At 33.9% G+C, this 18,899-nt stretch overlaps 1 protein-coding gene across 1 annotated transcript in view; it reads left to right on the top strand.

The window, feature by feature from the left end:
* Nucleotides 1-18,899, top strand: part of PHEX (phosphate regulating endopeptidase X-linked) — a 278,269-nt gene that overhangs the window by 56,826 nt on the left and 202,544 nt on the right. Inside the window, exons 4-5 of the mRNA XM_074300930.1 lie at nt 9,299-9,385; nt 13,122-13,348. Coding sequence (XP_074157031.1) covers nt 9,299-9,385; nt 13,122-13,348 — 314 coding nt within the window. The remainder of the gene's footprint in view (nt 1-9,298; nt 9,386-13,121; nt 13,349-18,899) is intronic.

The following is an 18,899-nucleotide window of genomic DNA, read 5'->3' as shown; positions in this document are numbered from 1 at the left end:
GGAAGATGAGTCTCCCTGACTCCAGACCTGGCACTCTGTCCATTGTGCCACCTGGCTGCCCAATCCCTTATTTAGAAACCTTAAATTATTCCCTCTTGTCTGTAAACTTCTCCATAAACAACCTCCCTTTTGCAGTTTATCTCACACTACTTCTCGTGTACTTTATGTTCCAGTCAAATTATATTTCCCATTTCTGGACCATTCCTTATCCTCTCCAGATTACTTAGAGTTCTGTTTGAAATGCTTTCCTCTCATTTCTTCTTACTGAATTAATATGCATTCTTCAAGACCATCCAAAGCCATCTTATATGTAAAGTTTTCTCTGATTTTCCCCTCCTTTATCCTATACTTCTATAGTAGAATGTGGTCTTTTCCTCCTTTGAACCCCTATAGTTATTTGCATTATTTTTACATTCCTCTACTATATTTTAAGGTCCTTGAGAAAAGAATCTGAAAGTCTGTGGCTTAATTCACCTGTAGGCAGCTAGATGATAAAAATTCCCTAATATAGTCAGGAAGTCCCACGTCCAATTGGCAACTCCTTTGCTAACAAGTTAGCAAAAATCACCTACCCTATCTCCACCCTCAGTTTCTTTGTCTGTAAAATGAGGATAATAATAAAACTTATCTCACAGAGTTGTGATATTCAAATGAGATAGTATGTAAAGCATACTTTGTAAACCATAACTGCTCTATGAATGCCAGCTATTAGTATTCTTTTTATTATTATATGTCCTGCAGAACTTATTGTGGTCCTTGCACATAGCAATCATTCAACAAATATTTATCAAGTTAAATTGAGTGCCTTCCTAATTATGGATCAGTATATATGGGATATCATTAATATAGAAAATGTCTTTCGGAGAATAGGGCTGAGAAACATCTTGAAAAGGTAAATGATGTTTGCCCTTTCAGTTTACTGCCTGAAATCTTTCTCAGACATTAATAAATACTAGATACTGATAGTCCAGGAGTGACCAGAAAGCATATTTTATTATGATGCTATATCTATTATGATTATTTTATTAATAATTGCAAGGTGGGCAGATAGTTATATTTATCTATATCCATATATGTAGATATATACATATTGTTTGTCCTTCATTCTTGAAGATGATCATGACATCAGGGAGGTGATGCCATGACATGCAAGTGAGTTGGATTTGAGTGAGGGAGGGTTGTGTAAATTTTTTTCTACATTTAGTGGCAAGATGTATAGCAGGACCATAACTATATACAGTGAGAAACCTTGATCTTTTTAAATCTAAGGTTTTTAACAGGTGTTAGTTTGATTGAAGCAATGCTCAAACAGTGATTAAGACCAGGTAAGAAATGAGGCAGAGAATGATCTTTTTAACTACTCAAAAAAAATTCATCCGGGAAGAGGGAAGACCCTCAAGGTTTCTGGGCATAACAGAAATAATTGCTATTTACATTTACTCTGAAGCAATCAGGACCCCCAAATAAACCAAGAGATCTTGGCCTGGGGGTTTTTTGTGGGGCTAATCAATGAAAGCCAGAGTCATTGGGTTTTAAGGCATGGTCCTTAAGAAAGAAATCTAGTCTATGAATTCCAAGATATAAAGAAAAATATATAAATAGATATAAAGGTATCTATGTATCTATATATGTATCTATCTATCTGATCTATCTATCTATGTGGTTGTGTTTTTATATGTTATGTGTACATATACGCACCTAGACTTTCTTATCTGCCTTTCCTATGTTTTATTGGAAAAATTGGCATGGGTTATAACAAGCTTAGAAGCATGTTAGACATTCTGCTACATTATTAGATGGTGATTAGAAATTATTTTAAGAGGCAGGTTTTCATGAACTGAACAATTGCATTGGTAGATTTATTTTAATGTTCTTTCAAAGTGCAATGCTAAAATTTCATTTCATTTCTCTAAAGTGTAATACTCAACAATAAATATAACAGAAAAAGAAAGCTTTCCTTTAGGGCTAGTCAGTTTTACAAAATAGACCTAATTATAGAGGAAGGGGTATACTTTTTGCATTAAAAAAGAATGTTATTATACAATCTGGATGGGGTATTTAGAGCTACTTAAAGATTCCTAAATCATTTCTTACCCCATTTTCTCCCTCAAGCTGATGTGTACCCACAATTATCATTTATAAGAGGATCGTGGAAAATAAAAGAAAAAATAAACATTCAAGCAGCCTCTTGCTATCTGTAGGCCTGAGTTTTCCAGAAGAGTGAGAAATATCATCTTTTATTGTCTTTTCAGTATGTCAAACAGACTTAGTTAATCCCATGCTTGGCTGATTGTCTGTCTGAGTAGTTAAAAAGATGAGTGTCACACAAACCATGTGAAAGCAGAAAGTTTATAGAATCCATGAAGCATGACTTAGTTAACTTGAATTTTATTTTTTTTTTAAATGTGAATGACAACAGGCTTTGCAAGCTGATTTGGATTTTCTAGATCTGACGCAACAAGAGTTTAATAACCATGCAGGATGAGTTAGAAAAATGAAATTTCTCAGTATAGTAAATAAAATGAGGAGTGTGTAAACCAAATTGAAGTTTGTAGTCTGGAAAATCAACAAGGACTAAAAATAGTAATATTAGAGAGGACCTTCAGTCATAATGCCATCTAAAGATAGGTTTTAAGTATTGTCAAAAACAGAGTCAAACCCAAGAAATAATTTTTTAAAAAGTTTTAACTCTTGCATATTCCTAATATTCATTTAGCTGTGGAGGCTGGAAAGTTTGGTCTTTTTCAACCTCCATTTTTAAACCAAATTCATCTTCTAATGATCTGGATGTGACCCAGACTCTTAAAGCTACATTGGTGGAACCCAAGCTCTGTGAAGAAAATCTTTGAGTATTATTGATGTAATTTAGGTGAGCAATTTCTATTTCCAAATGAAGAGATTGATGTTTAAGCACCAAATATCGAGGCACCAAATGTTGGGATTCAGTCATGTGAAGAATTTACAATGGTTATTCTCTTTAACAAAGTAGGTTTATTTAGAAGAGCTATGGATGGAAAAATGAAGATTTCTTCATTTCTGTTATCTACAATAGACACCAGGAATAGTAAATAAGAATTAGATTTGGGAGAGCTTATAGTTAGCAAGGAAAGGGATTTTAACAGTTAATGATGGAATGGACAAGTGGAACTCACAATTAATCAGGAGAAAGGGAACATCTCATGAGATTGGAGTATGCTGTTAGTCGTCAGACTAAATCCTAAAAGGGATTTTAGCACCCTAAAAGAGGTAATTATTATAAAGAGAAAGACACCATTGAAGCATAGTGAAGCAAGTCTGCAATAGCATTCTGCCCCAAAAAGGATTCAGCAAAGATGGTATGATCCATGGACAGATTTATAGGGAAACCTCAGGGGTTTGATATTACTTGGATTTCTGGCTGGACACAGAATCCATAAGATTAAACTGTTTACCTCCAGGAATAATTCCATCTGCCAACTCCACCTTTTACTCAGGACCTCCTCATTATGAATGTTTATCTGTTATCTGTGGACCAGCCTAGAAAAATGGCAAGTAAGGATAATGACCACTATTGGTGATTAATTATTTTGGCCAAAGTAATTAAAATTTTTGACCAAGGCATTGAGTGCCTGCAATCTCTGCTGGTGGAAAAAAATGCCCTAACTAATAAAATCAAGGAATTTTTTTAAACATCAAAGAAACTTAGGTTATTCATATTTTTTCTCTTAAATTTCAAAAAATTCTTCTTGGTAATCAAGGCCCTCATAGTTAGACACTATACTGCTACTCTCTTAACTGAACTCCTGATTACAATGGACACTGTGTTCTCATGCCTTTAACTTTGGCTCATATTCTTCCTGTATTAGAACTCCCTCTTCCCCCTCTTTGCTTATTGAATTCAAGTGCTATCTCTTCTAGGGAGACTTCCCTCATCTTCTTTATTGGTAATAATCATCCCCACTCACCCCACATTATTTTTATGGGCTGCTGGATGGGGTAATGCAGAAATATCAAACAAATGACTCACTGGCCACATACAGCATCTATAGCCAGATTAATTATGAAAAACATTTAACAGAATAAAAATACAATAGAAGATAAAAATAACATTATATTTTAAGAGTAAGTCAATATGAAGTCCACAAGGATCTTTGTATAAAGTTTGTTGTTATTGTTCTCAGTCATGTCTGATTCTTTGTGATTTCTACTTTGGAGTTGTTTTTTTTTGTTTGTTTGTTTTTGTTTTTGTTTTTGTTTTTGGCAAAGATACAACAGTAATGATTTTCCAGATCATTTTATAGATGAGGAAACTGAGGCAAACAGGATTAAGTAATTTATTCAGGTCACACAGCTACTAAATGGCTGAAGTCAGATTGAATTTAGGTCTTCCTAACTCCATGCCCAGAGCTCTATCTATTGTGCTGGCTAACTTTCTTTTATAGATGTTTTACTAACTTCCTTTTTCTACTTAGTTTGACAACAATGGGATAGTAGATATTAAAGAATCAGGAAAGTTTGAATTAAAATCCTGCCTTAGAAAGTTACTAAATTTGTGACTCTGGGTAAGTCACCTAACCTCTTAGCCTCAGTTTCCTAAACTATAAAATATGGATAATAATAGCACTTTTCCTGTTCATGAGGATTAAATGAGACTGTATATGTAAGCTGCTTTGTATCTTAGCATGCTATGTAAATTCTAGCTATTGATATTATCTGAGGGATAAGTTCTCTGGTGCTACCTTCTCAATTCGTAGATACAGGACCACTGTTTTGTAATTTGTAGCTATTTGAGGGAGGGAAAAGTATCTTGATGTAGTGAAAAGAGCACTGAATATGGAGTCAGAAGACTAAGAATGAATCTTAGCTCTAATTCTTACTTTCTGTGTGATCTTGGCTAATTCAACCATCTAGCCTCAGATTTTACATATGTAAAATGCGGTTGGGGGTTGTGAAAGCAGGATACCCAGACTTCTCAGAATTCTCTCTTTATGACCCCATTTGGGATTTTCTTTCTGAATTGGGTGACCATTTCCTTCTTTAGCTCACTTTACAGAGAAGGAAATCGAGGCAAATTGAGTTAAATGTATAAGGCTGGATTTTAACTCAAGATGATGAGTCTTCCTGATTTCACTGAACTAGTTAGCTGTCCCCCTAGCAACTTAGTAGAGATTTAATAAATTCTATTGTTTTTGCTGCCATTAGGAGTAGGTAAAGGAAGGATGATGAAAACAACAGTCTAGGTTTATTTGTTATAGAGCTGCTTATAGTGCTGTTTTAGGTTGTTTTTGTTTTATTCTTAAATGGTTTTTCTCTAGGTAGGGATAGTGGATGTTTGAAGCTTACATTTATAATGCACAAGTTTTGTGACTGTGAACACATTTTAAACCTTGAGCTTTGTTCTGCCTAGAGGGCTGAATAAATCAGAGGTTTCAGTTTCTGTGGTAACATGATAAAAGGTACTTGAATGAAGGTCTGGTGGTTTTTGAAAGTTCCTTTGCTTAAACAATAAAAGTTTTGTGGAGAGGTAGCTGTACTGTAGAACTGTACTTAGAAGGCTTTTGGGACACTTTAATGACCAGAGGAGCTGTCTGTGGTAGGCTTTGTTTCTCATTCATTAATGAATCCCCAGTCTAGTTTTCTTTCTCTCTTTTCACTAATTCACATTCACAGATGCATAAACATGATGGCTACCCACTGATTGCTACCTCATGGTCTGCATATAAATGCTGCCTCTTCTCAGAATGGGAGGGGGTATATTTGGGAGGACTGATATGGAAGAGAGAAAAGATGAGAATGATGGCATTTCAGGAATATTGGATATTTGAATCTGCTTTAGAGCAACAACAACAAATTTTGTCATATACAAATACAAAAAAGTCAGTTTTCTTGGCAGAGCAAATTAGGTCTGTGTATAATTTCTACACTGGAATGGAACTATTTATCATCTTTATTCCTCCTCCTCCTTTCTTCCCTACCTAACCCCCTGCACAGATAACTTACCTTGGGTACACACCTTTGTAAATACTTATTATTTTAATTTTTCCTTAATCTTTGGCTTCCTGCTCATCTCCTTACTGTTGTATGTAGTATGTACATTATTTGCAATACCTGAACAATATCAAATACCTAAATGAAATTGAGAATATCTACCTTCCTTAGTAATTCGAAGACTGTAGCAGGTTCGTCTTATTTGTATTGAAGTAATAAACTGAAAAAGCATATGAAAATATTCTAACAGAAATTTTATGTGACTATAGTTCTCTCTTTAAAATTTCATTCCTTTCACTCCCTTTTTTGGGGGGAGTTTAGTCAGTTGTATTGTGTGATAGCCCACAGGAAAGAAATAATGAATGGAATAAATTCAATGCCCTTCTCTCTCCCTTTTCCTTTTCCTTTTTTTTTTTTTTTTGAATCTTCTTGCATTTCTGTTACTTAGGTATTTATGCAACAAGAGAGGGACTCTTTGCTATAGATTTTTGAAAAGCATGATTTTTAGATTAAGAATAGGATTCTTTTCAACAAATATGTAATTGTTTATTAATCTGATTATCTCTGTACAGTGGGTCTCAAAATTATTCAGGATGAATCAGAAACATGTTATACTCAGGTTTTGTAGGTGATAGCATGGTTTTCAAATTGATAAGCAGTAACCATTGAAAATAGTTTCACTGTAGTTAGATATGGAAATTGCTATGATTCCTCAGTAAAATTGGGAGTCTTTGTTTCATATGCATTATGTCATACTATTAAATGCATTGAAAGCATTTTTTTTTTCTTTCTGAGCCCTAGTCTCCCTAGTTCAAAAAGGAACTGAAAGGCTAATTAGCTTATTCTCTTTAAAATACATCAGTGCTTTTTAAATTAGTGATTCATTTTGCAAGCAGCTTCAAAATAGCTGCATGCCAGCCATCTTGTTTATGTAGCTATATCTTAAACAGGCTTTTAACATTTTAGTTTTAAGGCAATTTTAAAGCAAGACAATTTTAAGGCAAGTTGGATAAGCTTTCTGATCTTTTTATGATCAAATGAATCCTGTGTTCCAAATATATTTGCATGTAGTACAACTAATTTTTCTACAAGTATTTATCAAACACCAACTGTGTTATTAGGTACAATGCTAGGCTTGGAGGATACTGTAATGCTGGAGAAACTGAGGCAAAATAGAGATTAGAGAGTACTTAATATTTTATTTGAAAGGAAAAGATTTACTCGGACCAAATAGATCCATAGTTTGGTTCCAGGGCTGAATGAGACTATCATCTCCAAGAATCCAGCAAACAATTTGAGTTCTCAATGACATATGTACACAGACACAGGAGGCAGAGGCGGAGTCAGGGTGCTGAGAGCCGGAATGGGACTCTGATAATCCGGTTCTGACAGGCTGAGGGGAACCCCAGGAAATGGGGATGACATAATGGGGGGCACCCTGGAGATGGGTAGAGTCATCTTGATAATATGGTATCTGATCTGATAGCTTGGGATGGGGAAAGACATTCTGATATTCTACAATATAAGCTCTTCTATCCTTATCAAATATTCTGATTAAGAGGGAGGGGTGGCTTTGCAGGATTGAGTTGAACAATTATAAACTGAGGCAGAATAATTAGGAAATCAAAGCAGGACAATTTAGGGAAACTGAGTCAGGATAATAAAAGAGAACTGTGGCACAACAATACTGGTACAAAATATGAAATTTTTGTATATGCATATACATATTTTGTCCTTTTTTACACATATACATTTATGGTCATACATATATATGTAAAGAGAATAAATATATACAAAGTAGTTGAAAACAAGATTGTTTAGGAAAATCTTTGGATGAAATATTGTGAATCTTCTGTTGAAGAGATTATGGGGATAAGGACAATTCCCTGGATGTGGAATCAGAAGGTCTGGCTTTAGGTTCTGACTCTGCCATATTGGTAGTGAAGTGAACTGGACAATTTATTTAACCTATTTAAGTGTCAGAATAATAGATATGTAGCTCCTTACTCTCACCTCCTGGTTCCTAGAACTTGTTAGAATTAACCATCTATTTAGCAACTGATCAAAAGTTTTCATTTTCCTTTGACCCTCTCCCCATGATCCAGAATTGAAAAATGACATATAAATGCAAGATGACATTTTATTTAAGATAGAATTTTAAGGTAGACTAATATTATATAACCAAAATTTGAAATAGCTAATACTTTTCAATCAATCAATATTTATTGAGCTCCCACTATGTCAGATACAGATGTTGTATCAAAGGCATAAATGATATCTTTGATAGAAATAGGGACGTTTGAAGTAGGAGAAAATATTAAGCTTAATTATAGATGTTTTGAGATTCATATGTTTCTGGGATATTAAGTCTGAAATGCCTAATGGACAACTGGAATATAACACAGGGAAGAGGTTGGGCCTGGGTTCATAGAAAGTCATTGGCATAGAAATGATAATTAATCTTCGACCCTGAGGGGGGAGGAAACCCAATCTTATACCAACACTTATTTTAATTTTTTGGACACCCAGAAGTATACATTCTAATTCTACCAGGCTTCAGAATTATTTCTCACATAGTCACATATTATGCAGGCAAAAAAGAACCTTTTGGCAAATGAAGTCATTGAGAGGAAATGTAGAGGGATTAGGACAAAACTTTAGGAAAAATTCAGTTAAAGGAGGAAATGTGGATGATGAGATGACAAAGCAGGCTCAGAACAAGGGATCAGCCAGGTAAGAGGCTTACCAGAAAAGAATAGTGTCACTAAACTCAGAAGAGAGTGTTTTCAGGAGAAAATAATTAAATATGCCATATACAATAGGCAGAGAAGCATAAGGACCAAAAGAAGACCTTCAGATTTTGGAAATCATCATTGCCAAAGTTGAAATGTGGATCTTGCCCCTCTGATTCCAGATACAAACACTCTTTCTATTATGTCATTTCTCATCCTACAATTGAGCTAGACGTCGTATTCAAGTGGGAATGAATTTTTGACTCTATTATTATTGGTGGAGGATATAAACATTCTAGTTTAGAGTTAGATGTAACTGGCTATTTATTAATTTTGAACCTGGAAATAAAATCTTGGAGAAAGGATTTTTGTTTTCCTGAAGAATTTGCTCCGAATATGCTCTCTGTATGAATATTCCCCTCCTTCCCCTCCTCCCACTTCTGCCACCCTCATTTCTGTCTTTCTTTGTATTCACTGGCTGTTCTGCATTGTTAATTTCTAGACTTCAGGAATCATCACTGTTATTTTGATTTATGTGACATCCAGCATAATACCATTCACAAGTGGGCACTTAATTCTTTTTCTTTTACACTTCACAGCACTTTTGGAGAAATCAATAAGCAGAAGGAGGGACACTGAAGCCATCCAGAAAGCCAAAATTCTTTATGCATCTTGCATGAATGAGAGTGAGTATCCTGGTTTAGTTTCAAAATCCAATGAATATTTACAACTCAAATTTTTTTGAAATTCTGTGTATCTTGAAAACTGTCATTTAAGTTTAAAGTTATTGACAACTTTCAACAATTAAATTTTGGAAAGAACCTATCACATCTAATATTAGGTGGTAAGGGTGATGCAGGGAATATTTATGGTTATGGGAACTGGATTCTAAAAGATCTAAAATATTCTTTGGTTATAAGTTAGGATATTAGAAATTCAACAGGGGTTGTAGTCAAGGTGGTTGAATAGAGGCAGGAATTCACCTGAACTCTCCCAAATTCTTCTCCAAAGAACTTTTAAACAATGACTCAAATTGAATCCTGGAGTGGCAAAACTAATTAAAAATCAGTGTGAAACAATTTTCCAGCCCCCAAAAACCTAGCAAGTTGATCTGTTGTATCAGGGTGGGTGGTCAAGCCCTACACACAGCATAGGCCATGCATAGCAATCTTAGCAGTGGGCCTGAGAGGCAAATGCATCAGTGACAGCTGTAACTTTGGGAACTCTCAGCCCACAAACAGCAAGAGGGTCAAACAACTGGTTAAAAACAAATTAGAGGACATGTTGTTGGTGCTGGGTTCAGGACCTGATTGAATTACCCAGATACAATTCTGGGTGAAAGTCCCAGGGTGAAGAGGAACAGTAGTACTTGCTACTGCAGGGAAACAGGGACCTCAGTCACAATTCCAGGACAGAGAAGAATACTCATGGCTGTTCATAAGGGAGCAGGGGTCCTGGTTTCAGTTCTAGTGAAAAAACAAAACAAACAAACAAAAAAAAAACCACTAATACTTGTAGCTGCAGAACAACAAGATTCCTTCTGCACAGGCTGGGAGAACAGTGAATATATCAAAATTTACAAACCACCAGAACTAGCTTTAAAAAAAAACAAAAACAAACAAACAAAAAACCAAACCAAAACAAACAAACAAACAAAAAACAAACAACTTGAAGCTTGGGACTGTACCCCCTTCACCCTAGGAAAAGAACCCCCCCAAAAAAGGATGAAGAATGGTAGCCTAGAAGTGCCAGGTCTCAAACTGCATTATAAAACAATAAATATTAAAAATATCTGGTATTAGCTAAGAATTAGAGTGATAGATTAATGGAACAGACTAAATAGACATTATACAGTAATAAAAATGATATTAGTTATCTACCATTTGATAAATACAAATTTTTGAGACAAGAATTCACTATTTGACAAAAATTGTTAGGAAAATTGGAAAGCAGTTTGGCAGAAATTAGGTACAGACCAACATCTCATACCTTGTATCATGATAAGATCAAAATGGATACACAATTGACATATAAAAAGTAAAATCATAAACAAATAAGGGGAGCATGGAAAAATTTACTTGCCAGATTTATAGATGAGGGAAGAATTCATGACTAAACAAGAGATAGAGATCATTAAAAATGCAACATATATAATTTTTATTATATTAAATTAAAAAGCTTTTATACAAACAAAACCAGTGCAAACAAGATTAGAAGAAATACAGGGCACTGGGAAATTTTTTTTTACATCAAATTTTTCTGATAAAAGTTTCATTTCTTAAATATTTGGATAATTGAGTCAAATTTATAAGAAAAAAACTCATTCTTTAATTGGAGGGAATGTAGAAAAATTGGGACAAGCATTGTTGATGGAGGTGTGAACAATTCAACCATTTTGGAGTACAATTTGGAACTATGCCTAAGAGCATACTATTTGACTCAATAATACCTCTATTAAGTCTGTATCCCAAGAATAGCAAAGAAAAAAAGGAAAATACCTATATGTACAAATATATATGTATATATATGCATATATATACATATATGTGTATATATATACATGTATATATATATATTAGCTCTTTTTGTGGTGATAGAGAATTGGAAATTGAGGAATTGGGGAATTATCTTTATTAATTGGAGAATATTTTAAAATTTATTTTAATAATTTATTAATTGGAGAATAAGTTGTGATACATGATTATGATGGAATATTATTGTGCTATAAAATGATATTTTCAGAACAACCTGGAATGATTTAAATGAACTGATTCAAAGTGAAGTAAGCAGAACCAGAAGATCACAGTATTGTATAGGTTCAGCTGTGTATAATTTAGCTATTCTCAGCAAAATAAGGATCTAAGATAATTTCAAAGGATTTCTGATGAAAAAGAAAGGTATACACATTCAAAAAAATTGATGAGTTTGAATGCAGATTGAAGCTTTAAATTTTCTTTTTCTTTTTTGGGGGACAGTTTTCTTTTGCAATATGATAATATAGAAATCTGTTTTGCATGAATCTATATCAATTTTTTTCCAATGGAGTCAAGGAGAAATATTGGAACTCAAATTTAAAAAAAATGAATGTTAACATTTTTTTAGCACATGTAACTGAGAAAAAAGAAAATAACATAAAGAACTTCAGTAATCACTTGTGCATCAGCTTGTCCAAGTCTGTTCTGAGAATTATCTTAAGCAAGATAATTCCTAGGCATCTACCTTGGATTTGTTGGGGAGTAGTAGAGTCCTAGTAGAGTCCAGTTTAGTTCAAGATTCTGAATGGATCCCAGGCATAACTAGAATAAACTTGTCCTTATATCAGGGGTCCAAGCCAGCAATTTTAATACTGCTCTATAAGGGCTTACAAGCCTGTCTTTCTTTAATGCTTTGCAGCTTGGACTTGAACCTGATTATAGAACTGATTATAGAAGGGAGAAGGGACATTTACCTTTCTAGCTTTCTCAAGAATTCCTATTCATTATAGGTTAGGTACTCTTGCAAATATATTCAGTCATTCAAATTATTTGGGCATCATATGTGAACCAAAAGAGACTAGTGGACTCACTGGCCCTAAAATGTTAATTAGTATGCTTCATCATCAGTCCTTTGGAATTATAGTTGATCACTGCATTAATAAAAGTTTTCAAAGTTGTTTGTCTTTACAATGTCATTGTATTGTATAGTTTTATCTTTTAGTCTTGCTCATTTCATTTTGTAGCATGCTAAAAAAAAATTTGGACCCGGCTGATGTGGAAAATTGTTTTGCTTCTCTGTATATTTGTTTTTCTTCTTTTTTAATATCAAGAGATGGGGTGGAAGAGGTTGGAAGTAGAGAAAATAAATGGTCATTAATTAAAAATTAAGCTTCAAAATGAATTAATGAGTACTTAAAACACATGAAGTGAGCAATTTATTCCTTTGGTAAGGCTTGTTTCTTAATAGAGTATAGTACAGTTTCCTGGTGTGATCCAACATTTTATTTTGGTAAAGATTTTATTTGGTAAAGATTATAGAGTTCTGAATATTTTAGGAAGAAAAAAAGTTTTATTTGCTTATCTATTGTACTTTATTCCCTTACTCCATTGTAGCAAGGCTTTTTGAATACACAGATAGGGGGTGGATTGGATAGGTGTAGATGGAATGCAATCTGCACCATTGGAAATACTTACATTGAAGAGATCCATTGGAGTATTGGAGCTTTGGGATTTTTTTTTTTTTTTTAAGGAAGAAAATTTCCTTAGGCATCTCTCCTAGTATAGATATCATGGAGTATAATTACATTGTGTACAGGTCAGATGCTTTTCTTCTCCTGAAGTAATAAGCATTTGCTAACTAAAACTTTTCTGGTTTTAGTCTCTAATGCCCTAATAGTAAATCCCTTTAAGGGAACAAATCAACAACTGTGGTTTCTTTTTCTTTCAGAGGCAATAGAGAAAGCTGATGCTAAGCCACTGTTACACATATTGAGACATTCTCCTTTCCGCTGGCCTGTGTTAGAATCTAACATTGGTCCAGAAGGTGTGTGGTCAGAAAGGAAGTTCAGCCTCCTTCAGACCCTTGCGGTGTTCCGTGGACAATATAGCAACTCTGTGTTCATCCGTTTGTATGTTTCACCTGATGACAGAGAATCCAACAAACACATATTGAAGGTATGATGATTGTTCTTTCATATTTGTTTAGGGAAATCCATGGTGGATGTTTTAGCATGTTTTCTTGTGAGAAGACAAAGTCAACCTGTAGGACCAGCTTTGAAAATTTCCATGTTCTGTTGGGACATGAGCCATTTACTTTTCTTCATATATTATTGGTAGTCGGGTTTTATTAACCTACATTGCTTATTTTTGGAAGTGCTGCATTTTTTCTTTTTGATGTTGGAAAATTAAAGTTTTTGTTGATATATCGTTTTCATTTTCAAATATATCATTCTATTTTTTCCTACTAGAGAGCCATTTCTAGTAACATAGAATGACATATAATAAAAGAAAAAGGTGATGAGGAGTAAGTGTTCAGTAAACTGACACATCAGTTGTGTTAAAATTGAATTTTATTCTGGTCCTGTTGCCTATCCTCTACCCTCTTTTCATCAGTATAATAAGTTTATCAGGAGCCAGTATAAAGTAGAAATAGCATGAAGTAGGATTTCAAAGGGGAATCTAGAAATTCCATACAAATTGCCCCAAAATTCAAATGAAAATAATTTATAAATTATGTCATGTAGCAACCAAAAGTCATATCCTGCTGAATTAGGGGACACCATCTTGGCTTTGTTATTTGTTATTGGGACCTTTTGGTCCTAGGATATGTAAATCTCTGACAAGTTCCGGAAGACCAAATGAACCGCCAATGTGCTGATAACTTTGAAATGATGTAGATGTAACTTTAAAGTTTTACAAACAACTTTGAGAAAATTTGGAAACATTAATGAATAAATCCCAAGGTTTCACAGATAAAAGTACATTTTCCACCAAAACTATAAAAAGAGACCCCAAATTTTCCCTTATGAGCACTTTTTCAGCTCTATATGTATTCCTGCTGCTGAGTGCTCCCAATTCTTACCCATAGTTTTATTGTTATCTGTTTCCTATTTCCCATTGCTGCCTGACTTCTTCCCCTACCTCATCCCCATCCCCACCCTATCAGCCTTTCTATTCCTTTCACTGCTTATCTCTATGCTTTCTATGTTTATTTTCCCCTTCATCTTCTGTGCCTTATTAAAATGTTTGTTGATCTACATCTCACTGCCATTGTAGTCTTTTCCAACAAGTAACCAAAGAACTTCATGTGCCTGCTCCATTTCATAATTTCATAAATTAATTATCAATTCATCTGTCAAGTCAAGTCACTCCTCTCTCTCCTTTTCTGTTTCGCTTTTATTTCACTTATCAATTCACACAAATTTGACCATACTTATCTGTATACTTCAAATTCACTGTTTCTTCCTGCACACTAATAGTCCCTGTATCACAATAATGTATCACAACTTGCTTTGGCTGAGTTTTCAAAGGATCATAAAAATCCAGCATTGGATCATTAATACATATGGATCACCTCAGATTTAGTAACGAGAGATCATGGAGCTTACCAAGTAAAAGTGAACTTAGAGATCTTTTAATTAAATGGCTCAATTTGATTAGTCAATCAATGCTTATACCACCACTGCAACATTAAAATCAATTCAAGAAATATTTATCAAACACTTCAGATATATAAAATGTATATAGCATTGTGCTAGCTTGAGTCATAGGGAGCTCAGCCTTCATAAGCCAATCTGTTCCATTTTTTGGATGGCCCTAGTTGATAAGTTCTTTCTTATAAAGAACTGCTGCTGAGTCCACTGGGCTTGAGCACCTGCCTCTCCTTCTCCTATACCCAACCATGTGGCTTGACCAGATTTAAAATTGGGGAACTCGGTCCTTTAGTAAGAAAGGGCTCACATTCAAAAGGTCCTTGAGATACTAATTCACCTAATTGGGAAAGAAAAAACACAAAAAGGTAGAAATCTGCTCCAATATAAACTCCCAAATATAAACTCATTTGATTTAGGCCATATTTCAAATAAGAGAGGTGATAAATTCAGCCATAATAGTAGATAGTGAAGGAATCACTCTTCCTCACCCCTCATCAGAATAACATTTTGTCATCTGGAGTCACAGCCCCAAAGGGCCAAGTTTGATCTTCCTCTTCTCTTTCCTTTCTCTAACTATTCCCTTCCTTTCTCCATCCTTCTCTCTCTCTCTCTCTCTCTCTCTCTCTCTCTCTCTCTCTCTCTCTCTCTCTCTCTCTCTCTCTCTCTCTCTCTCTCTCTCTCTGTCTCTCTCCTCTCCTTTTTCTTCCTTCCCTCTTCCAGTGAGGGGAGAGCAATACCAAAGGACTTTACCAAGAGACAACATTCTAACTCTAAATTCTTTTTAGCACTGGCTCATCACAGTGTCAGAAATAATTTTTGTCCATAAAGCCTTTGAAATGACAAGGGTTAGGTATAGAATGACACCTATCTTTGAATATTTTTAAAGCTGTCATGAAAAAAGGTAATTGGAATTATTCTGCATTGAACCATCTTTTAGACTCCCCAAAAGTCCTTGGGATACTAATTCTCCTAATAAAAAAGAGGAAAAACAAAAGAGATAGAATTCTGCTTGAATGTCTCAGGTATCAACTCACCTAGTTGAGGTCATGCTCCAAATAGGGAGAGGTATTAAGAGTCCACACAAGTAACTTGAGAAGTTTTTGACTCACCAAAGCCAAGCAATGAACTACCATTTCCTTGGTATCCCAAAGTTCCTGGTATAGTTTTGGGTCTGTGTTCTCTGCAATAGCCCCATAGGTTCATTCAATCTCCTCTTCACTTATGTTGCATCTCTTTATGATGCCTCCATATTGATTTTAGTTCTTCCCTGGGGAGAGATGAGGGATAATTCTAATTCCTTTTTTTGTGTGACAGTTCTTTAAATATCCAAAGATAAGAATCACATTCTGTATCTTAGCCTCATCCTTTCAGGGACTTTATGACTAGACATATTTTTCTAAAACTGTTGTTTCTCTAGGCTTCAACATATTTTTTTATTGAAGACAGAAAAGAAAGCAGTAAGAAAATAAAGCTTGTTATTCTGACTTCTCTTTGCTTCAGTAACATCTCCTTTTCTGGTCTTGCATCTTTCAGATGCCATGCTTCATGTCATTCCTAGTAATGTGCTGTAGCCATCATCTACTCATATACTTCTCCCCTGTGAGTTGGGCGACCTGTGACTAATTCTGTTTTTTTTTTTTTTTTTTTTTTTTTGCGCTGAGGCAATTGGGGTTAAATGACTTGCCCAAGGTCACACAACTAGGAAGTGTTACATATGAATTCTTCAAAGATTGTGTGGTATTCCTTATCTATGTATCTAAAATCCCCTGAAAATATCTTTATTATTCTTGTTGATCTTAATTATGTAAAAGTGAGCTGTCATACTTCCTCAGACCTATCATTACATGATAGCAGATATATTAAGCAGCTATTATAGCTGTTGAATTGTGGTTGAGCTCAGGGCTTCTTAAATTTTTTCCACTCATGATCTCTTTTTGCCCAAGAAATTTTTACATGACTCCAGGTATGTAAGTATATAAAATAGGTAAAAATCAAACATTTACTGATAATAAATCATAGTTCCGTGATCCCCACATTCAGTTACAAGACTCCATATAGGGTCACAAACCACAGTTTAAAAAGCTGGGCTCTAGCTCACCAATTTCATTTTAAAAGTGGCATTATGATCCATTGGAATAAGCCATACAAAAGTCAATAGGCCCATGTTTAAGTCTCACTTATACCACTAGCTGGCTATGTGACCTTGGCAAGGCACTTTACTTCTTGAGCCTCAGTTTCCTTAGCTGGTGATTATAATGACATTTAGGTTCATGGAGTCATTGTGAGGATCAAATGAGATATCTGTAAAAATTGCTGTTAAAATATCTGTAAAAAATTAGAGTCCCTGGTGCATAGTAGGGGCTTAAATCCTTATCACCTTATTTATCTATTAGGTCTTCTCAAGCTTTAAGAATCATTGAATAAAGGAGATGTAAATAAGAGTAATTTCAGATCTGATTTTTAAGGTCTGATACAGGCCTTTTGCATTGTTCTAGAAAGAAGGTTTGTTATAATCCATGATTGTAGAGACATAGTGCATATAGTCATCTACTCATAGTTTTTACCCAAAAGAACCTGTTCATCTACATTACAATTCCCTCCTATATTTGTCATTTCTCTTCTTTTACCCCACTCACTGTTTCACTTTTTGATTGAGTTATCTAATTAATGCTTGGATAGAGTGCTAGATCTGAAGTCGGAAAGATTCAAATTCAGATCCAGCCCTATATAATTTACTATTAGTGTAGGTCATTTAATCTCTGCCTTCCTCAGTTTAATCAACTATAAAATGTTATTTTAACTACTATTTGAGTCTGTTTCCTCAACCATAAAAGCGGCTTCATAATAGCACCTACCTACCAGCATTTAATCTGATTTTTCTTGTTCAGCATGATTAATATGGAAATGTGTATAGAAGAATTGTATATATTTTACATATATTGAATTATTTGCCTGTCTAGGGAAGGGGATGAGAGGAAGGAAGGGAGAAGAATTTGGAACATAAAGTTTAGGAAGTGTGAATGTTGAAAACTATCTTTGCATATTTTTTTAAAATAAAAAAAGCTACTATTGAAAAAAAGAAATATGATAGTCCAATGCTACTTTTGTTCCATGATGACTGATCATGCCCTTTGTAAAGAATTTAGTTTTAAGAAGATTCTTTTTTCAATTCCATAACTATCCCATTCTTTTAAATATATTTATTTAGTATTTAAAGTAAACTGGGGACCTTGTCATCCAAATTTAAAGAAATTTAAACATTTGATGAATCATGAATGACAGGAGTGACATAGGGAAAGTTGAAATATTTCAAGATACTGGATCTTGTAAAGAAGATTAAACTTTTATATGTTGGGGAAAGGAAGGAAAATAGAACAAAAAAGGAAAAAAAAATAACCTTGATTTATTCTAGGATTTCAGGAAGAATGGAAGTTTGAAAACTTAATATATACATAATTGACTCTTAAGAGACTAATATACAACTTTCACATATTATTTCATAATAATAGAATAAATTAAAAGATGTTTTACAGAAAAAGTAAAATTATGGCTAAAGCAGAATTTTTAAAAATGCAAATTATATTATAATGGAAAGAATTTTCTAGACTTGGAGTTAGGTTTTTTTAATATTCTTGTTTTTCAGAGTAAGTAGTTATTTCAGTTTGAGCAAATCACTTTAACCTCTTAGTTTCTTCATCTATAAAATGTGAATACTATTACTAAAAATAGCAACTAACAGAATTAAAGAAAATGTTTTAAAAATTTTAGAGTTATATAAATGTAGGTTATTATATATTAAATATTATAATGTCATTATAATACAGTATTTGTATAAATTTATAAATTTTATTAAAAGTATAATTATATTATATTTATTTACACATAAACTATACATAATAAATTATGTCATAACCTATTATATTATATATAATTTTAGCAGTATCACAGAAACAAGTTAGAATATGGTATTAGAAGAAAGAAAAAAAGTATGAGAAGACACACTAGACTTGTGGGAGAAAACTAGACTCAGATATGATTAGGGATTTCACTTAACTATTCTAAGAAATTTAGAA

This window comes from Sminthopsis crassicaudata, chromosome 3 (genome assembly GCF_048593235.1).
Source record: "Sminthopsis crassicaudata isolate SCR6 chromosome 3, ASM4859323v1, whole genome shotgun sequence".
Lineage (NCBI taxonomy): Eukaryota > Metazoa > Chordata > Mammalia > Dasyuromorphia > Dasyuridae > Sminthopsis > Sminthopsis crassicaudata.
Note: the sequence above shows the minus strand (reverse complement) of the source record. Positions and strands in the feature narration are given on the sequence as shown.